Below are 18900 nucleotides of genomic sequence, written 5' to 3'. Positions count from 1 at the left end.
GCGGCGAATATTACTTTGCCACTCAATGAGACTATGGACAGGACAAAAAACAATTTGCTGTCTGAGTTTGAGGCTGAGAACTGGCTTATTGTTTCCACCAAGTAGTGTAAAAAGAGGCAAATTCATGATAAACATTTACATTTCAAGTCCTGTTAAAATAGATCCTTGTTGACTTCCAGGTTTTAGTGCCTTTCATTATCAGGAGCAGCTGGTCACAAGTTGGACATCTTTCTGAGTGTGAATTATTCTGCATCACTACACACACATATACACACACACACATGCATATATATATATAAAACCACACACACTGTCTGACCCAAATAAAAATCACCAGCAAATGGGTAAGAGCCTTCTGTTGGATAATTACTGCAATGATCAATACGTTTAAGCAGCAGCAGCATTTTATTTAATCCTAGCTGATGGAGTGAGGAGCTTCTCATTTCTTAAACAACCAAGTTGAAAGACAAATCCTGTGGTCATGGAAAAGATGTTAATCTGTCTCAGAAGGATCAAATTATTGGCCTGCATCAAGCAAACAACTGAGGAGATTTCTACTAAAATCAGGTTGAGAACCGTCCAACGTATTATTAAAACCTGAAGGATAGTGGAGAACCATCATCTTACAGGAACAAATGTGATCGGTCATGTGGTCTGATCAGTCCAGATTTACCCTGTTTCAAAGTGATGGGGGCATCAGGGTAAGAAGAGAGGCGGATGAAGTGATGCCCTCATCATGGCTAGTGCCTGCCAGCCTGTGGGGGTTAGGGTTATGACCTGGGGTTGGTCAGGTTCACCAACCTTATGTTCCCAAAGAATGAGGTTAGCTGACTACCTGAATCAGGGTCATTAGGATGCTTCAGAACAGTGTGGACTGTTTGAAACAATATAGAACCTTGGATTTTCCTGTTGACTGTGAGTTTACTTGAATGATTTTGGACACTTTTTGTTCAAATGTAAATGGAAGCTGAGAAATATTTTTTCCACAATGATGCCTCTTGTACATCGTCTTGTTGTCTTTTGGGAGAAACCTGTTTCATTTCCGGTTTAAAAAAAAACAAACAAAAAAAACTTGCTGGTTGAATAAAAGTAACTAAGTCAAAATGTGCCAGTGGTATGATTAATTTAGGGCTTGGCTGTGTTTATTTATGCAGTAGCTTCCAATGTTTTTTCTTTGAATTTCCAGCTTGTTCTCTTCGTCTCTATGGTTCGTGTCTTACCCGCTTTGCCTTCAAGACAAGTGATATCAACATTGACGTCACCTACCCTTCCTCAGTAAGTCTGCCTGAGCTATTTCACAGAAGCATGTTGTATTTACTGTACTAACACAGGAGAACACTGCAAATCAGCAATGTTTGGTTTTCATAGATGACAGTCTCTTTCTTTTTGTCTCTTCAGATGACACAACCTGAAGTCCTGATTCAAGTGCTGGAAATCCTCAAAAACAGCTGTAAGATTTGCCAAGTTCATTAATAATTTTAACTTAATGCAAGCCATGATTAATTGCATGAAGTTTCAGATTTGACTTGGCAGAACTTTCATTGATTTTCTTACCTACATTTGTCTTGAACTTGGTTAAAATGTGCCTCTGTAAGGACCTCATAAATCTTACTATTTTGTAATCTAAAGGCCCTGCCATAAATCTGTGTTTCTGTGGTTTTCTTCAAGGCCATTTACTGTCTCTATTCTGTTTTCTCTTTTTAGCTGAATTTTCTGAGGTTGAGTCAGATTTTCATGCCAAAGTTCCTGCTGTGTTCTGTCGGGATGTCAGCAGGTAAGAACTACTTACCTGTACTGGTGGAATGCATTTTTTGGTCATTTTTACATCTCTGCATGCCTTCAATCTTTTTGATTTTTCTGTCACTAATTGTTAAATATTCACTTGTGACTTTGTTTCGACAATTATGAGTTGACACCTTAAAAATGTACCATCTCCAAAACAACAGCCTTTTTAGATCATTTACATTCTTATTCATTCTTCTTCTTCTTCTGCTTTTCTTTGTGCTTCCTCTTCTTCCCTCCTCTGAGCTTCTTTTTCTTCCTCACTAATTGTTAAATGTTCACTCGTGACTTTGTTTCGACAATTGTGAGTTGGCACCTTAAAAATGTACCATCTCCAAAACAACAGCCTGTTTAGATCATTTACACTTACTACTTATGTAACTGCACATTACGGTAGGACATTACTACGTTGTGTTGCGCTGCGGTAAAAGCACGACCTGGTTTCATGTGTGATTTCGCACATGAACAAGTGTTCCTTTCAGCAAAGTATTGTGCAAAATTTCCTGTTTAAAGGTTAGCTGTTGTCAGTGTAACAAATAGTTGTCAGTACATCCATAGTGTAAATGGGCCTCATGTTGCTGCCTACTGTGGAACTGTATCCATGGCAACATTAAACTTTTGGCGTCTTGTTAAACTTTTTATCTATTCACACAAGTGGAGACTTTTATTGTGCCATTTTCAAAAAAAAACAACTCGTGTCCAAACTCATATTTTGTACATTGTCAGGTTGCGCTGTCATCTCAGCGTATTTTCTGCGAATTTATTGAGTGCAGCATGTACAAAAACAGAAACAAATCAAGTTGCTAGGCCTCGAACTGCACACTGCAGAACATTATTTTATGACCTCTCCTTTGGTGCCACACAAAAATGTCTTCTAGTGAAACAGCGATGCTCCTCATATAAAGCCTGCACTCTAGTGTGGGCATGTTTTTATCTATTCTTTTTTTAAATTATTTATATTTTGCATATACGTTTTTCAGATAATGACCCTGACAGCAATAAAAGAAGCCACAAACTGTGGTTCCATGTCATTTCGAGAATTTGATCCAGTTTTTTGTTGTTGTTTTTCCACTGCTCTCTTTTGGCACAGTGGCCTGATGTGCAAAGTGAGCGCAGGTAATGATGTTGCTTGTCTCACCACCAATCACCTGGCAGCCCTGGCTAAACTGGAGCCCAGACTGGTTCCCCTGGTGCTGACCTTCCGTTACTGGGCAAGGGTAAGGCTCTGATTTGCAACGACATCAGCTGAAAAAAGAAATGGTTATCAGTTGCTTATAGGATTTAGTGTGTTCAGTTGTTTTCAGAATGTTCTGGTGCGTATCAGCTAGTCCTGATATTCCTTTTTAATTCAAAAACAGGTTTGTTGGGATTTTCTAGAATAAAAATGCACCTTTTTTAAGTCTTGTAAACAAGGTGAGAATTACAAGAGAATGAACATTCGTGTATTTATCCACACATATGATTCACTATTTGTACAGTTTCAATACAAAAAAAGTGCTCAGAAAGCGCAGTACTCCGCCAAGACTGCTCGGTCTTTGTATCATTTCTGACGGCTGAAATCTTTAGAAAATTTGTGGCAGAAATGAAGACCTCATATAATGTGACCATTTAATATAGATGTGCCCACAAACAAAATGACCTTGCTCTGAACACAGGCGTGTGTTCTGCATGTGTATGTTATGTACAGATACCGAATCGCGAGACCTAAATATGTAGCGGGCGGCGAGAATTGATGGGACTCGGAAACACCCCCACAATTTACCGTGCTTTCCCGACTATAAGCCACTACTTTTTTCTCACGCTTTGAACCCTGCTGCTTATACAACGATGTGGCTACTGTATAGATTTTTTTCAGGCGAGCTTCATGCTGCCAAAACATTTAGCCTCGTCGCATCATAATGAAGTTACTGAACAGGTCACGGTGGACCATTGACTCTGTTCAAATTAAATCAAACGTACTTAAACTAAATTCTTCAAATCGGTCATTTTGCACTTCATGCACACTCTATCATGGAAAACACACATAGGAATGCATATGATGCAGCTTTTAAGTTAAAGGCAATCAATTTGCGTGTCAAAGAAGGAAATAGAGCTGCTGCACATAAACTTGGCATCAATGAATCGATGGTGAGACGTTGGAGTCGGCAGCATGAAGAACTGACTCTGTGTTTTACTGCCTTGTTACAGGCACTGTTTGGGAAAAAAAATATTTAATTAAAAGTTGAAAAAATCTTTGTTACAATGTAGACACCTACAGCTTGTAGATAGATGCGACTTATATATGTACAAAACTTTTTTCTTTTTAAATTTAGTGGGTGCAGCTTATATTCAGGCGCACTCAATAGTCCAGAAATTATGGTAGTCACTTGTTTCTTGTATGATTTTTGACAGATAAGTCCCGTTAAGTCACCAGCAGTCGATTTGTGGTAAGATCACAATCATGTGATCTTCGGCAGGCAGCTGACGTAGTGTTCGCTTGTTGTCATGGTTACAGTGATGCCATACCGCTATCCTGCAATGATACAGAAATCTTTAACAAATCCGTGGATCCAGACTATGAGCCGCATCGCTGCCAAAATCTAATCACACACACACACACACACACACACACACACACACACACACACACACACACTTTGCCTCCTTGGAGAATTAATTATGTCCTGGTACTAAACACGTTGCATTTTAAAGGCATGTTGGCAAAGCTTTCGTATTTATTGATGGATTGTTCACTAATTTTAAATACACTGTGCGCACTAAATGCCACAATGCCAAACCTAAGATTATGTTCAGGACAAGCTATTTAGAGTATATTGAGTGTGGAGTTTACCTTTGAAAAGGTTGATTTCAGTTATACCTTTTTACAATCAAATACAACCATCTGAAAGAATTGTTTACATTTTATCGTTCATCTCCACAGCTATGCCACATTGACTGCCAGGCTGAAGGTGGCATCCCCTCGTATTCCTTCGCCCTCATGGTCATTTTCTTCCTTCAGCAGAGAAAAGAGCCCATTCTTCCTGTGTACCTGGGCCGTTGGGTAGGTGAACTGTCTTTAGAAAACTGTCACTCTGCCTCCTCACCGTTTGGAAAGAGAGATGAGAAATGCTATGTAGCAAAATTCAAAGGAATATGTGAACTAGGAGTGTTGTATTTGGGTTCACCTTTGTCATTTTTTTTAAAAGAAATGAAATAGAGGGAACTGTTTTGAACCACTTTTTTATTTTTACTACAATTGTTAAAATAATCACACATATAGGGTGTATTTTTGAACCTTTGTCAGGCTGTAAGATTCAATTACCTTCAGATAAATACACACCTGAGCACTGAAAATAAATTGTGAAAGAAAAAATATGATTCACCAAATCTCTTCTACAACTAACAAAAGCTTTTCTCATTTATAGCATCATGTGTCTGGCAGTTTACTTAATCTGATTAAAAACTAATAGGAATGCACTGTGAATTAGAAATGACAAGGCTGTGTTGATAAAATGTCTAAATATCTCATTTTTACTTGTCTTTGCCCCCTGCCTCTCTACTTTGATATAAAAATGGGGAAATAGACTGACCATCTTAAGGCCTCTACACACTGTGCGATTTTAACAATCTTTTTTAAGTTCACAGCTTTCTACACTGTACAACATGAATCTAGTAATCTTTGGCCACGACGTGAAGTTTGCTGTGTGCAGATTGTACGATGAAAACGCAGCTGAATCGTAGCCTACGATGTATGTGAGTCGACATGAATGCGCAATAAGTGTGTGGCATCCATCCTTGAAAAATAAACAACCGAAGCATAAATGGAGCACCTGCAGTCACAGGGAATCTAGGGAAACATGAAAGGATTTGATTTGTATTTATTTAATAACATACACTAAGTGCTGTTTCCACTATTTACAGCGGTGTGTGTATGTTTGCTAGCAGCTAATGTTAGACTACTAACCTGGGAGCTGCAATTTCGCTGCGATATCCTTCCATGCTTCGTCCTTTTCTGTCCGGTTGTGTTGCGAGCTGGAGGACTCGTCAAAAAAAGCTTCTGCTGCCGCAACTCCACTAGATTGTCTTCTTTGTTTAAATCCCACATCTGTTTGGGTTTAGTGCCAGTGTTGCGCTGATCAGTACGTCATTTCATCCTGCATTTCTGTAGGTTAGTTAGTTATCGTTGGTTACAGCAGCAGTCACACTTTGAGATGATCACCCCAAATTTCTCACAGTCAGAATTCGATCGCAGTTTGTCTTTGGTCAGACGACCATGACAACGACCATCCTTGAACCTGTCTCACAGTGCAATGTAGGACCACAGATTTAGAGTCATGACCAAAGATATTGCCATGATTCTTTCACTGTTGTTATCTTTCATCTGTGACGTTGGAAAATCACACAGTGTATAGTGGCCTTTAGACAGTGCAGTTAAAACTGTAAGTGTCAACCACCTGTGTCATACAGACAGTGTCTGTCTGGACCCACATAATTTGTCTGTGACTAGTATCATGTTTTGTGAAAAAGGCCTCTACAAAAAATCCCCCAAAGTATGCCCCAAAATATCCATGCACTGCTCTTTATGTGATCTCATTGGATTTTTTTTAGCACTATGCTGCATACATTTGCATAAAAATGAGAAACAAAACAATTTGATGCTGCTATAAATCATTAATATCTTCAAAATGTAAAATTTATATTCATTAGTTGCTCAGATAAAAGATAATATGACCCATTTAACTAAGACTGCATTTATCATTTGTGGCACCACTAGAGAATTGTAATGCAGACAACGCTATCAAAAGGTATTAACTCATCTGTAATGTTTAGATAAATTTAGTCAAGCATTTTTTTCCTTGAAGGCTGTGTTTCGTTAGGAAGGGCTCACATAGTTACAAATGTGAGATGACACAGTCAATAACAGGAAGAGCTTCACCAAGGTTACTTGAAGTTGGTTGTTAAAAGTTTCTTTGCACTGGGGTAAAGTGTAAAAACCAGCCCGGGGCCCAGAATGTAGCAGAATAAATCAAGTGTAATCAGAACACCTGTGAATACCTGAGTCACCACCTGTGTGAGTGATGTAGCTACTTATGTGCTTGTTAAACCACATATGGGGTCATGGTATGGTGGCACTGCAGTCCTCCAGAAAAGAATGCTTGTTCACACTGAAGTTGTATCCTGGTTCAAGACATGAAGTCCACATTTTGTGACGGTAATTTGTTTTGAACAGGCAGACATGTTGTTTCCCACTTTGGAGGTTTTACTCACATTTGGAGGACACAGTTACAGTGGGTACAATAAGTATTTGAACACTCTGCAATTTTGCAAGTTCTCCCACTTAGAAATCATGGAGGGGTCTGAAATTTTCATCGTAGGTGCATGTCCACTGTGAGAGACATAATCTAAAAAAAAAATCCAGAAATCACAGTGTATGATTTTTTTTAACAATTTATTTGTATGATACTGCTGCAAATAAGTATTTGAACACCTGTCTATTAGCTAGAATTGTGAGCCTCAAAGACCTGTTAGTCGCCTTTAAAAAGTCCACCGCCACTCCACTTCTCCTCCTAAATTAGAAGCACCTGTTTGAGGTCGTTAGCTGCATAAAAACACCTGTCCACCCCATACAATCAGTAAGACTCCAACTACTAACATGGCCAAGACCAAAGAGCTGTCCAAAGACATCAGAGACAGAATTGAAGACCTCCACAAGGCTGGAAAGGGTTACAGGGCAATTGCCAAGCAGCTTGGTGAAAAAAGATCCACTGTTGGAGCAATTATTAGAAAATGGAAGAGGCTAAACATGACTGTCAATCTCCCTTGGACTGGGCCTCCATGCAAGATCTCACCTCGTGCGGTCTCAGTGATCCTAAGAATGGTGAGGAATCAGCCAAGAACTACACGGGAGGAGCTGGTCAATGACCTGAAAAGAGCTGGGACCACCGTTTCCAAGGTTACTGCTGGTAATACACTAAGACGTCATGGTTTAAAATCATGCATAACACGAAAGGTTCCCCTGCTTAAACCAGCACATGTCCAGGCCCGTTTTAAGTTTGCCACTGACCATTTGAATGATCCAGAGAAGTCATGTGGTCAGATGAGACCAAAATGGAACTTTTTGGTCTTAATTCCACTCGTCGTGTTTGGAGGAAGAAGAATGATGAGTACCATCCCTACTGTGAAGCATGGGGGTGGTAGCATCATGCTTTGGGGGTGTTTTCCTGCACATGGGACTGGATGACTGCACTGTATTAAGGAGAGGATGACCAGGGCCATGTATTGCCAGATATTGGGGAACAACCTCCTTCCCTCAGAGAATTGAAGATGGGTCGTGGCTGGGTCTTCCAATATGACAATGACATGAAGCACACAGCCAGGATAACCAAGGAGTGGCTTCGTAAGAAGCATATCAAGGTTCTGGACAGTGGCGGCTGGTGAATTTTTCTCTTTGGGGGGGGGGGGGGGGGGCACTTAATTTACCAAACCAAATAGCAGAGTCTGCAACACCGGAATACAAGAATTGATGTAAATTATGTTCACAGCCATTTGATGTGCTATTACTATGCACCACTACGAGGGTACACCTAAGCACTACTGCTGAGTCAAATAGACAATTAAATGCACATAAATGTTACCAGCTAGTGAATTTGAATTTATCTCCCCAGTGTTTGATATGATTTGCTCCAGATAAAGTGTAATTGGTACACACAAACCCTTAAAATCTCCTTTTCTACAATTAAATTAAGAATGTATAAATATGCTAATCTATTTTTTACTTCAAAAGTAAAAAAGGAAACAATTCATTTTTCCAGCTTCAAAGAGTGCCAAGTGCTTCTTCTGTCCAGAAAAATCTTTGGAACAACATATTTATATTTACGTACTCAAATAAACAAAAACAAATCCATACCTGTGAAACCAACAAACATTGGACACTTTGTTAAAAAAAAACCCTAACTATAAGGCTTAAAGCAGACAGCGCTTCTATGAGCTAACTTTTACATTAACAACCTTACATGACAATGAGAAAACGACAATGAGAAAACAGCAAATCTGCATATTTAAGATCAAAGCAATAAAAATTTGTCACTTTGCCTGAAAAAAAAAAACTGAAACCATTAGGCATTATACTATGTATAACTGCATGTGACAAATAAAACCTATCTTAGGCTGTGAGCCCAAAGTGCTTCTGTCAACTAACATTAAATATTTACAATGAAAATAAAGAAAAACAGTAATTCCTCAGATTTCAGAACATATGAAAATCAACAGGCTTTCAGTCTAAAGTGCCACTTGTGTCAACTGACATTTCTATTTACATTATTAAATGACAAAAAAGTAAATCCTCACATTTTAGAGATTAAAGCCAGCACCTCTACATCTGTGTTAATTTTTGTATGCAAGTTTTGCTTTTCTCTCTTTGAGACATGCAAATTTCTCAATGACTCTATGGTTAAAATCTGGGGTCTCCCTGACAAGTTTCTTTTCCATAGAGAGCATGGCCAGTGCATTAAGATGATCCTGCGACATCGTGTTCCTGAGGAAGGTCTTGATTCTTTTTAGTGTTGAGAAGCACCTCTCAGATTCAGCTGTCGTCATTGGAGTCGTGATGAGGATGTTCAGGAGAGACACAGTCTGAGAAGGTGTCCTGAAGATTGTTGCTCATGAAGAGCTGGTACAGAGCCACAGCACCATTGCAACTCCTGAACTCTGTGCTGCTGAAGATGAGCGACAGTTCAGTTTTCAGCTTGCCCTTGTTCAGCATTGGATAGGCCTCCATGGTGGTGTTGAGCGCTGCTTCAGGGAACTGGCTGTCGTACTCCTGGAATCTGTCTCCTTGAAGCAGTGTAGCACTGATTAGGTGTTTGGTGAAGGCAAACCTCTCTTTTTCATGGCCCAGGATTGTGTCACAAACCTATAAAGAAAGACACATTATATCACACAGAACCGACATAAAAATGTCTTGTCCAATTGTTCACATAACAGCTTACTATGATTATAACACTGTAAAAGACCATACAACACACTCAGGTCATGTCCATATTATTGAATCTTATTTGGAAAATGTTTATCTACAACAGAATAGCATATACTTTATTGGAGAAAGTGGAGGTTTGGAAATATGGTTGTGGACACCTTCATGTCCCTCTTTAATTTAGCAGCTTTCAAACATGTTACTTTACAGAGGAAAATAACAGACTTCAGCCTTGAATACCAGTGTTAATTCAACACAGATAATCAATTATTGTTGCTGACATATGTGTATGCACTAGCAGCTGTTGTGCAGTTGAATTCTGTGTTTCATAAATGCCCTGCTGTCTACATGTGGCAGTTTGTCCAACAGGTTTATGAGCGCTACATGGAGCCATGTTGTTCAGATTGCTAAGGCCAGGAGGAACCGGTCTAATACCAGTTGATATTAGATTTATTTATGAAGCTGTGTGTCCTGATGAGTGGTGAGAAAAGTTTGGATTGTTCAGGTCACCACTCATCAACTTCAGGGAGAGACGACGTCCACATATATATAGAAAGGAAGGACAACAGTCACAGACATATCGTAGGATACTAAGTTACCAGAGCCTCAGCTTTGATCTCACCTCTGTAGCTATCCTCTGTAGTTCATCTGGTCCCAGTGTGCGGCGCTTCTTGGCCAGCTGCTGCTGAGGCACACAGCTGTGATGTTCTTCACTGACAGTAGGGAGGGAGTCTCTGAGCAGCCCCAGAAGAGAAAAAAATTAAACTTTAGTTGTCAGGAAACGGAAAGAAATTAAGCACATTAAGTATCATAAACAATGAGCTATTATGGTTAACATTAATCAGAAGTTTTTTTTATTACAGTCATGTGATGGGCACATGACTGAGTGTGAGTTTTTCATTTCACACAAATTATCCACAAATAAATAATGATGGAAACAAAATCATTGTCAAAATCAATCATTGTTACTCATCACTAATACATCCAAGACTGCATTAGTTTTAAATATTTCCTTTAGCATTAAGTGTTTGGGTAAAACTCAGTTTATTTTATTTTTTCACAAACAATAATGATATAATGTAAATGAACTGGGAATTAAAGGTAATAAAGAAAATGTTAATACTCTGAAAATGATCAGTTCAATCAAAACTTTTATTATCTGGACTGATGGATTAAAAATCTAACTAAGAGGAAAATGATATTATATAATAATTTTATTACAGTTTCTGACTTGGACATTTTTGTCCCATAGTACTGCGTATGACACTTTTTGTGAGAGGATGCATAAGGGTTTAATATGGTTACATACAAATGTATTTACCTGATCATCTGCACGTTGTCGGTGAAATGCTGCGTCACTCTGTGGACAAAGACCGAATCCATGGACCTCTTCTGGAGTTGGCTGTAGAGTATGTCCACATGAGGCATGATGCGGTGGAAAAGATCCAGGAAGAAACGGAAGGTAGCATCCTCCAGGAGTCTCACAAAACCTCCAGCTTCACGGACAGTGGTAGAATCTAAGTCACCTGAGTCCCTGATGGTTTCGAAGCACTGAAAGAGGTCGTCTTTGTGCTCAAACACAAAGACGACCTGGTTTGGAAATTTGTCTCTATAGGACAAAAATTCCCTCAACCAAATTATCAAGTGGGCTGGTCGGTTAATTGGGATGCCTCAACCCACTATGTCAGCCTTGTATAGCACACAGCTGCAGCGTAAAGTCAGCACCATTCTAAAAGGCTGCTCACATCCCCTGAATGGGGAGTTCCAGCTCCTTCGTTCAGGCTGCCGGTTTGTGGTCCCTAAGGGACTGACAAAACGCTATAGGTGCAGTTTTGTACCCTCAGCTATTTTAATGCTTAACTGCAAGTCCACCAGGTGAACACTCTTGTGCAGATTGTTTTTAGGTAGATCAGGATATGTTGGAGCAGTTTCCCTTTTTTTATTTCTGATTATGCTTTTTGTGTGATTTGTCTGGTCTGAATGTTTGTTAGGTGTTTTGTTATTTCACTTGTTGTTGGGATCGCCGAGTTCCTTTTTGCACAACAATTTTACCATTTGGTACAATAAAGAAACCTTGAACCTTGAACACAGTGTTGACAGCACGGCTGTGGAAGTTCCACCTTACTGTGCTTGCTCTTGGAAGCCTGTGTGCCACCACTCTGTCAAGCACGACACCTGCTGCATGATAATGTTGAGCTGGTGAGCATAGCAGTGGACATAGTGTGCATTCGCATACACATCACTCACTTTCTTCTGTACACCACCTGTGGCTCCTCTTATGACACTCACACCATCATAGGCCTGGGAGATGAGCTTGCTCTTCTGGGGCCTCATTTATAAAACATTGCGTAGGATTCATACTAAAGTTTCCGAAAATCCGAAACGGGCCTATGCCCTTCGCCCCTGATTTATAAAACTGTGCGTAAGCACAGCTGCATGCAATTTCTTGATAAATCACACACCAGCTGGAAGATTGCACAGGTGGATCCACCTCACATTCCGCCCACAACACACCCACATTTTACCATGGATGGTTGATGCAAAGTAACTCATGAATGTATCTGTATATAAATAAGCTGCGGGATTCACGGCATTTTACGCAGCACCGGCCTGCAGTCTTTTCACTGCTGTGCGTCAGGATGAATGAATCATGTGTTGACCCAGGCCACCCTGCCACTAAATTTGTTCTGATCATGTCCGATGTACAAATAATTTGTACACTGATTAAATGTACATTTTTTCGGTTCACATAGACTAATTCATTTTCACTCGGGGGTTGTGGTGTGAAGCATGTGTGCCTGCGTGCCTGTACAGGCTGATTAATGGTTGGACGCTCATCCCATTCGGCCGCATATGGATAAATAAACAAAAGTGACATAAGTGACAGTGAAGAGTGACAGGAAACGGGGAGAAGAGTAGGGGGAAGACATGCATAAAAGTGCCGCGGGCAGGAATCGAAGCCGGGCCACTGCGTCGGAGACCACCCCTGCAAATGGATCTTTTGCTTTCCCCGATGAGCCATACGGGCGCCGGGTGATCAGTAAACAAAATTATTTAATAAAGATCACTGCACCGGCCCCAGATGTGGACCGGCCCTTCGGTCAAACGACCGAATGAAATAACGTTCAATCCGCCCCTGTTTATATATGAACATAGTTCTGCAAATACAGTCGTCGGCCGAATGACGCACTATATGAACACTCTCATCATGGCCTCTCAGGGCGAGCGCAAAGGTACCACAGAACTTAATGCAGTCTATTATTTTAGACAGCACATGCCTATTTTTGTCGACCTCCTCGTTATGTTTACGGATGCCTATCCTGTAGCCATCATTAAGCTGAGCTGCTATGTTAGCTCTCCCAAACATGCCCAGACACATAGCATTTTCCATGTGGCTCCTAGCTTGCTCATGCCTTCTTACTTTCTCGGAAAAATGCTTTAAATCCGCCATACCTGTCTGAATCCAGGCTTGATCAGTTCCCTTGGTTTGAAAAAGCAGGCAAGGGAAGCAAAATAAAGCACCTGCCTCACTGCATCCTGTCAGCCTAGACGTCTTCTCATACCAGGCCCGTGAAAAAGACCACGTGTATCTCCTCCCTCTGTCCTCCGACTGTTGTCTAATTAAGACGTCCGGCCGGTCAGGTCCGAGCGCCGTCACTCTGTTTCTCCTGCAGTGTTCTCCTCTCGAACGGCGTTGTTTTCAGTGACTTCACTGAATTTTCTTTCTCCATTTTCTCCTTTTTTGGCTCTCTCAATGACTCGTTGATAAGCTTGCTTGCTAATTACTCCTACACTCTGCGCTGAACGTCACTCGCTTGGCGCTTTTAATTAAAGGCAAGCGGATGAACAAACCGCTCGCTCTCTGCTGCCACCCCATGGCCGGTGGTGTGTAAAGCGATCAGAGGGAGACAGCAGGGCGCGGTCAGCCTGCGCCCCGCTGTCTCCTATCTCTTACATTGAAGAGGAACGAACTGCGCATGTCAAAGTTATAACGAGAGTCAATGGGGAAAGATGAGTGCGCCCCGGCCGGATATATGTCCACTATTAGTAACTGTAGACGTCTGTGGGACGTTTCTAGTCTGACTTTTTATTACAAATTATACATTTTAGTAACTCTCTACAGGCTCTATTATCCATTTTGCTTGTTAAAAACATAGGATATACATGTAAATGTAATTTTAGAAATGTTTTATTAAAGGAAGGGCTGTGACTCTCCATGATGTGAGACAGAGGGGGCGGCGCCCTAGCGCCCTCTATTGATAAGCCGCCCCTGGTTCTGGAGTGGCCTCACCAGTCTCCAGACCTAAACCCAATAGAAAATCTTTGGAGGGAGCTCAAACTCCGTGTAACTCCCAGCAACCTGACTGATCCAGAGAAGATCTGTGTGGAGGAGTGGGGCAAAATCCCTGCTGCAGTGTGTGCAAACCTGGTGAAAGATTACAGGAAATGTTTGACCTCCGTGATTGCAAACAAAGGCTACTGTACCAAATATTAACATTGATTTTCTCAGGTGTTCAAATACTTATTTGCAGCTGTATCATACAAATAAATTGTTAAAAAAAATCATACACTGTGATTTCTGGATTTTTTTTTTTTTTTTAGATTGTCTCTCACAGTGGACATGCACCTACGATGAAAATTTCAGACCCCTCCATGATTTCTAAGTGGGAGAACTTGCAAAATCGCAGTGTGTTCAAATACTTAGTTCCCACTGTACTGTGTTTTTTCCATTTGTAATTATCCCGTAAACTACCATGTGTCTGTAAATTGTTAAACACTCTGCCCAGGCAGTCTCCATCAATCTGTGTCATCAGGATAGGACATTTATGTGACTCTACTGTATATCTGACATGTTTGCATTGAGGGGATTTATTTATTGCTGGTTTACAAATGACAAACAAGATCAGTTTAAAACTCCATACCACAGCAACAGTGAATGATGGCGTCAGACATAAATTGTTTGTTAGAGATTGTTATCCTGTAGTCGTAGTCGTTGAATGAAAAAACAAAGCTGTGTGAAGAAATTGAACAGTCACATCTTTGCTCACAGCTAGGTTTTCTCTGTTATGTTTTACTTCATTTTACTCCTTTCAGATTGAAGGCTTCGATGTGAAACGTGTAGACGAATACCATCTAACTGGAATTGCGTTGGACATGTTTGTCCGATGGGAACACAGACCTCCAAGCTCCACAGAGAACCGAAACGATGCCAGAGGAGAAGGCAGACCCAAACTGGAGCAGAATAAGCCTAATGATGCTCACTATTCAGAGGGATTGGTGAGTTGTACTTGAGCACGCTGTCAGATTGTTGAACAATTTATGGGAGGTCGTGTTAACATTGTTGCTTTGCCACCATCGCTTTAGCAAACCTCTTATTTTCTTGTAAAGACCCGCCTGACCTTGGACCTTGGTAAAGGCGTGTCCCTGGGCCAGTTGTGGTTGGAACTCTTTCGTTTCTACACATTAGAGTTTGCTCTTGAAGAGTACATCATTAGCATCCGCTTAAAGGAGCTCCTCTCTCGAGAAGTGAAGAACTGGCCTCGTCGCAGGCTCGCTATTGAAGGTAAGAGACCTCCTTGTTTGAGTTGTCTTTCCCTCTCTCTCACACACACACACACACACACAAAAATTTACATTGTGTGTCTTTTTATAATTCTTCTAGATCCTTTTGCCTTGAAGAGAAATGTTGCACGGAGCTTGAACAGCCAAATGGTGTTTGAGTACATCCAGGAGCGTTTCCGTACGGCTTACAAATACTTTGCTTGTCCCCAAAAAAGGGGCTCTGGAGGACATCAGAGAAATAAGAAAGCAGGGGAACATGGCACAAAGTCAGAAAGGGTTCAAAAGAAAGAAACTGCATTTGTGAACAAGGAAGAGGATGATGGGAAAGGTGAAAGCAGTCAGGGTGCTCAGAGAGGGCAATTTGAGTTTAAGGAGAACGAGGAGTGTGACAGCGATGATGAAGGTGGCTCCAGAAAAAGGGAGGAGAAGACTTTAGATGCCACGCTCATGGACATGGTTCTCAATGAGGGGAACAAATCTTCTTTCTCCCCCAATGGCCTGCTGGACAGTGACAAGGATGGGGAGGAGGAGGAGGAGGAGGAGGAAGAGCACGAGGAGGAAGAAGAAAGCAGTGTTTCAGAGAAGGATGTGCCTGTTACATCAGATGATTTGCACTATGTGTTTGACAAGATGATTTTCACTGGTGGAAAGGTAATTCTAATGAACACCATTCACCCGCTATTTTTTGTTTTGTAGTTAGTAGCACAGTCAGCTAAAAGTATTCAAATTTCAAATCTTGTATGTGATTATTTGTATATAGCTTCCAAGCTATCTGTACCTCTGTGGACAAAACAAAAACATACATGGTTGATGCTTCTTCTATATTACAGCTGTGAAAGCAGAAAAGCTCATTTCTCTGTCACTACTACTGATGAATGCATGTCATTTTAGTGAGATGTTTAAACTTAGGAAGGGCTTTATTACTGCGTGATGGGAGTGTTGAGAATCCTGGTACTTTGATTTTAGTACTTCGTAGACAGCGTAATCATTACGACATTTTATTTTTCAGTTTTGCAAAGTGGGGCATTACCTCACTATACTGTTGTGGCACAGTGATGTCCTGTTGATTACACAATGGTTCCAGCAATGATTATGTCAAATATGTCATTTAATGCATGGGCTTTTTTTGTTCCAGCCTCCAACTGTTGTGTGCAGCATCTGCAAACGAGATGGTCACCTGAAGGACGAGTGTCCGGAGGACTTTAAGAAGATTGAGCTGAAGCCTCTGCCTCCTATGAACGAACGCTTCAGAGACATTCTCGATGGGCTCTGCAAGTTGTGCTACTGTATGTAGTCACTAACGCAATACTGACTTTTTGATCATTTTGGTTTTTTGTAGTGGATACTTTCATTTAGCTGGAGTGAAATAAACAAGTTCTTTGTTTACTTCATATTGAATATATTAGACAACAGTTGGCATTAACTTCTATTTATTTTTTGTGTAGCTTGAATGTGTTGAAAAAATACCCCCACACTATTAAAACTGCTCTATATCAGTAAATCAGTATGTAAACAAGAAAAGCACTCAGAGCGCAGTAATCTGCCAAGGCTGGCCAGTCATATCATTTCCGACAGATGAAATTTTGAAAAAATTTGTAGCAGATATCACGGCAACATAGTGTCTATTTAATGTATATGCGCCCACAAACAAAATGGCCTTGCGCTGAGCACAGGCGTGTGGTGTGCATATGTACGTTGTGTACGGATACTGAATCATGTGACCTAAGTATGTGGCGGTAATTGATGGGATTCAGAAACACCCAGACAGTTTAATCAATTGTTTCCTGCATCATTTCTGATGGATAAGTCCCAATAAGTCTGCAGCAGTGGATTTGTATTAGGATCGCAATCATGTGATCGTCAGCAGACAGCTGATGTAGAGTTCACTAGTTGTTATGGTTACAATAACGCCGTGCTGCTATTGATGATAGAGAAATCTTTAACAAATCCGTGAATCCAGACTATAAGCCGCATCACTACCAAAATCTAATCACTTGGTCCATGTTTCATTTCTGACCTTCCCTGAAAGTATCCAGATCTGACAGTCCATTTTTGAGTGATGTTGCTAACAGACAGATGGATTCACAGAAGAACAAATGTACGCTGATCATCACAAACAAAACTCTGCCGCGTTCCTTGGCAGAGTAAAAAACAGTGTTGTGGCATTACAGACATTAATGTACAGACACTGCATCACTATAAAACAAAAGAACGCATCGTAGAGCAACATCACAAAATGACTTTTTTATTGTTTGTTTGACAAACGACAAAATATGTAATTTACGATGATGATGACCAGCAGCATTTTCTCGCATTGCTGAACCTGAAAACTGTGCAATGTGTGGAATCTGGTTGAGAAAGGACTTTATTGATTAAAGCATCATTAATAGCTGCTGATTATCTTTATTTTGTTTGAATAATCAATTAATGGGCTCCTCATTCCAGCTTTGTGTGAATATATTTGTGTTCTGCTATTTGTAGATGAACTGTCACCTATACATGCTGAGCAGCAGAAGAGGGAACAGATCCTCGCAGGCCTGGAGAGGTTTATAAGGAAAGAGTACAATGGTGAGTTTTTCGCAAAAAAAATTACTTTTCAGAAGGATTTTTCCTGCTTTAAGAATTTTTGGCTCCTTCAAAAGTTTTTTTTCGTCTGGTGTCAATATAAAAACGACGACTAAAAGCATTTTTTAAACCAGTTGTGAATTGAGATGTGATGTACCCAGCAATAGAAAACATTTCAACTTTAATGTATTTGAACATACCATGCTTACCGTTATGCACAGTCACCCGCCAAAGGGCCATTCTGAGCAAAGACACCTGGTCACCTACTCCTTCCTCTTCTCTTGTGTTAATTTGTTGCTCACTTATGATGTATCTTGAGTCCTTGTTCTCTACAGTTCAATTTAAAAGGCTTCCATCACTTAGTGAGCCATAATATTTTGCTTGGAAAACTTGGAAAATCTGCAGTAATTGTTGTTCCAGCACAAGTTTAAGTAGAATTAGTGTAACTGAAGAGAATATTTCTAAAGAAAAACTCCACAACATTGCCGTTTTTATGTGAGCCCCGTATTGTAAAGGACTTCTCTGGGTATTGTTTGACAGCATTTACATATGGACATAGACGTATATATTTTTCTCTGTTTTTGAATCCACAGAAAAAGCTCAGCTCTGCTTGTTCGGGTCTTCCAAAAATGGTTTTGGCTTCCGTGACAGTGACCTGGATATCTGCATGACTTTGGAGGGTCACGAGACAGCAGAGGTTGGCAGACAAAACACACATACACACACAAAATGATGGACCACCCCAGTTTTTCCAGTTTTTCTCATTGTACTCTGAAATGAAAGCACAGAACAAATAAACAAATAAATAATATAAAAAAATCAATTAGGGACCAAAATATACTCTAAACTCTAGACACATCAAAGTATCCACCTTTGTCAGATAAAACAGCTGAACACACTTGTGGCATTCTTTCCACAATGGAAATCAAATATTCTTCAGAAAGTTCTTCCATCTCTGTTGCAGAAGTTTCCATAAATGTGTGGTTCTTGTAGGTTGCTTTGCTTTCACTCTTCTGTCCAGTTCATCCCAAACCAGCTCC

General features: G+C 40.4%; 1 protein-coding gene across 1 annotated transcript in view; it reads left to right on the top strand.

Annotated features, from left to right (window-relative positions):
• tut4 (terminal uridylyl transferase 4) overlaps positions 1-18900 on the top strand; it is a 46518-nt gene that overhangs the window by 12431 nt on the left and 15187 nt on the right. Inside the window, exons 6-16 of the mRNA XM_051947156.1 lie at positions 1187-1275; positions 1399-1450; positions 1705-1774; positions 2873-2999; positions 4703-4822; positions 14828-15010; positions 15122-15296; positions 15396-15946; positions 16431-16581; positions 17777-17863; positions 18454-18557. Coding sequence (XP_051803116.1) covers positions 1187-1275; positions 1399-1450; positions 1705-1774; positions 2873-2999; positions 4703-4822; positions 14828-15010; positions 15122-15296; positions 15396-15946; positions 16431-16581; positions 17777-17863; positions 18454-18557 — 1709 coding nt within the window. The remainder of the gene's footprint in view (positions 1-1186; positions 1276-1398; positions 1451-1704; positions 1775-2872; positions 3000-4702; positions 4823-14827; positions 15011-15121; positions 15297-15395; positions 15947-16430; positions 16582-17776; positions 17864-18453; positions 18558-18900) is intronic.

This window comes from Acanthochromis polyacanthus, chromosome 4, assembly GCF_021347895.1.
Source record: "Acanthochromis polyacanthus isolate Apoly-LR-REF ecotype Palm Island chromosome 4, KAUST_Apoly_ChrSc, whole genome shotgun sequence".
Classification (NCBI taxonomy): domain Eukaryota; kingdom Metazoa; phylum Chordata; class Actinopteri; family Pomacentridae; genus Acanthochromis; species Acanthochromis polyacanthus.
The sequence above is the reverse complement of the archived record's forward strand: the minus strand, read 5'-3'. Positions and strand labels throughout refer to the sequence as shown.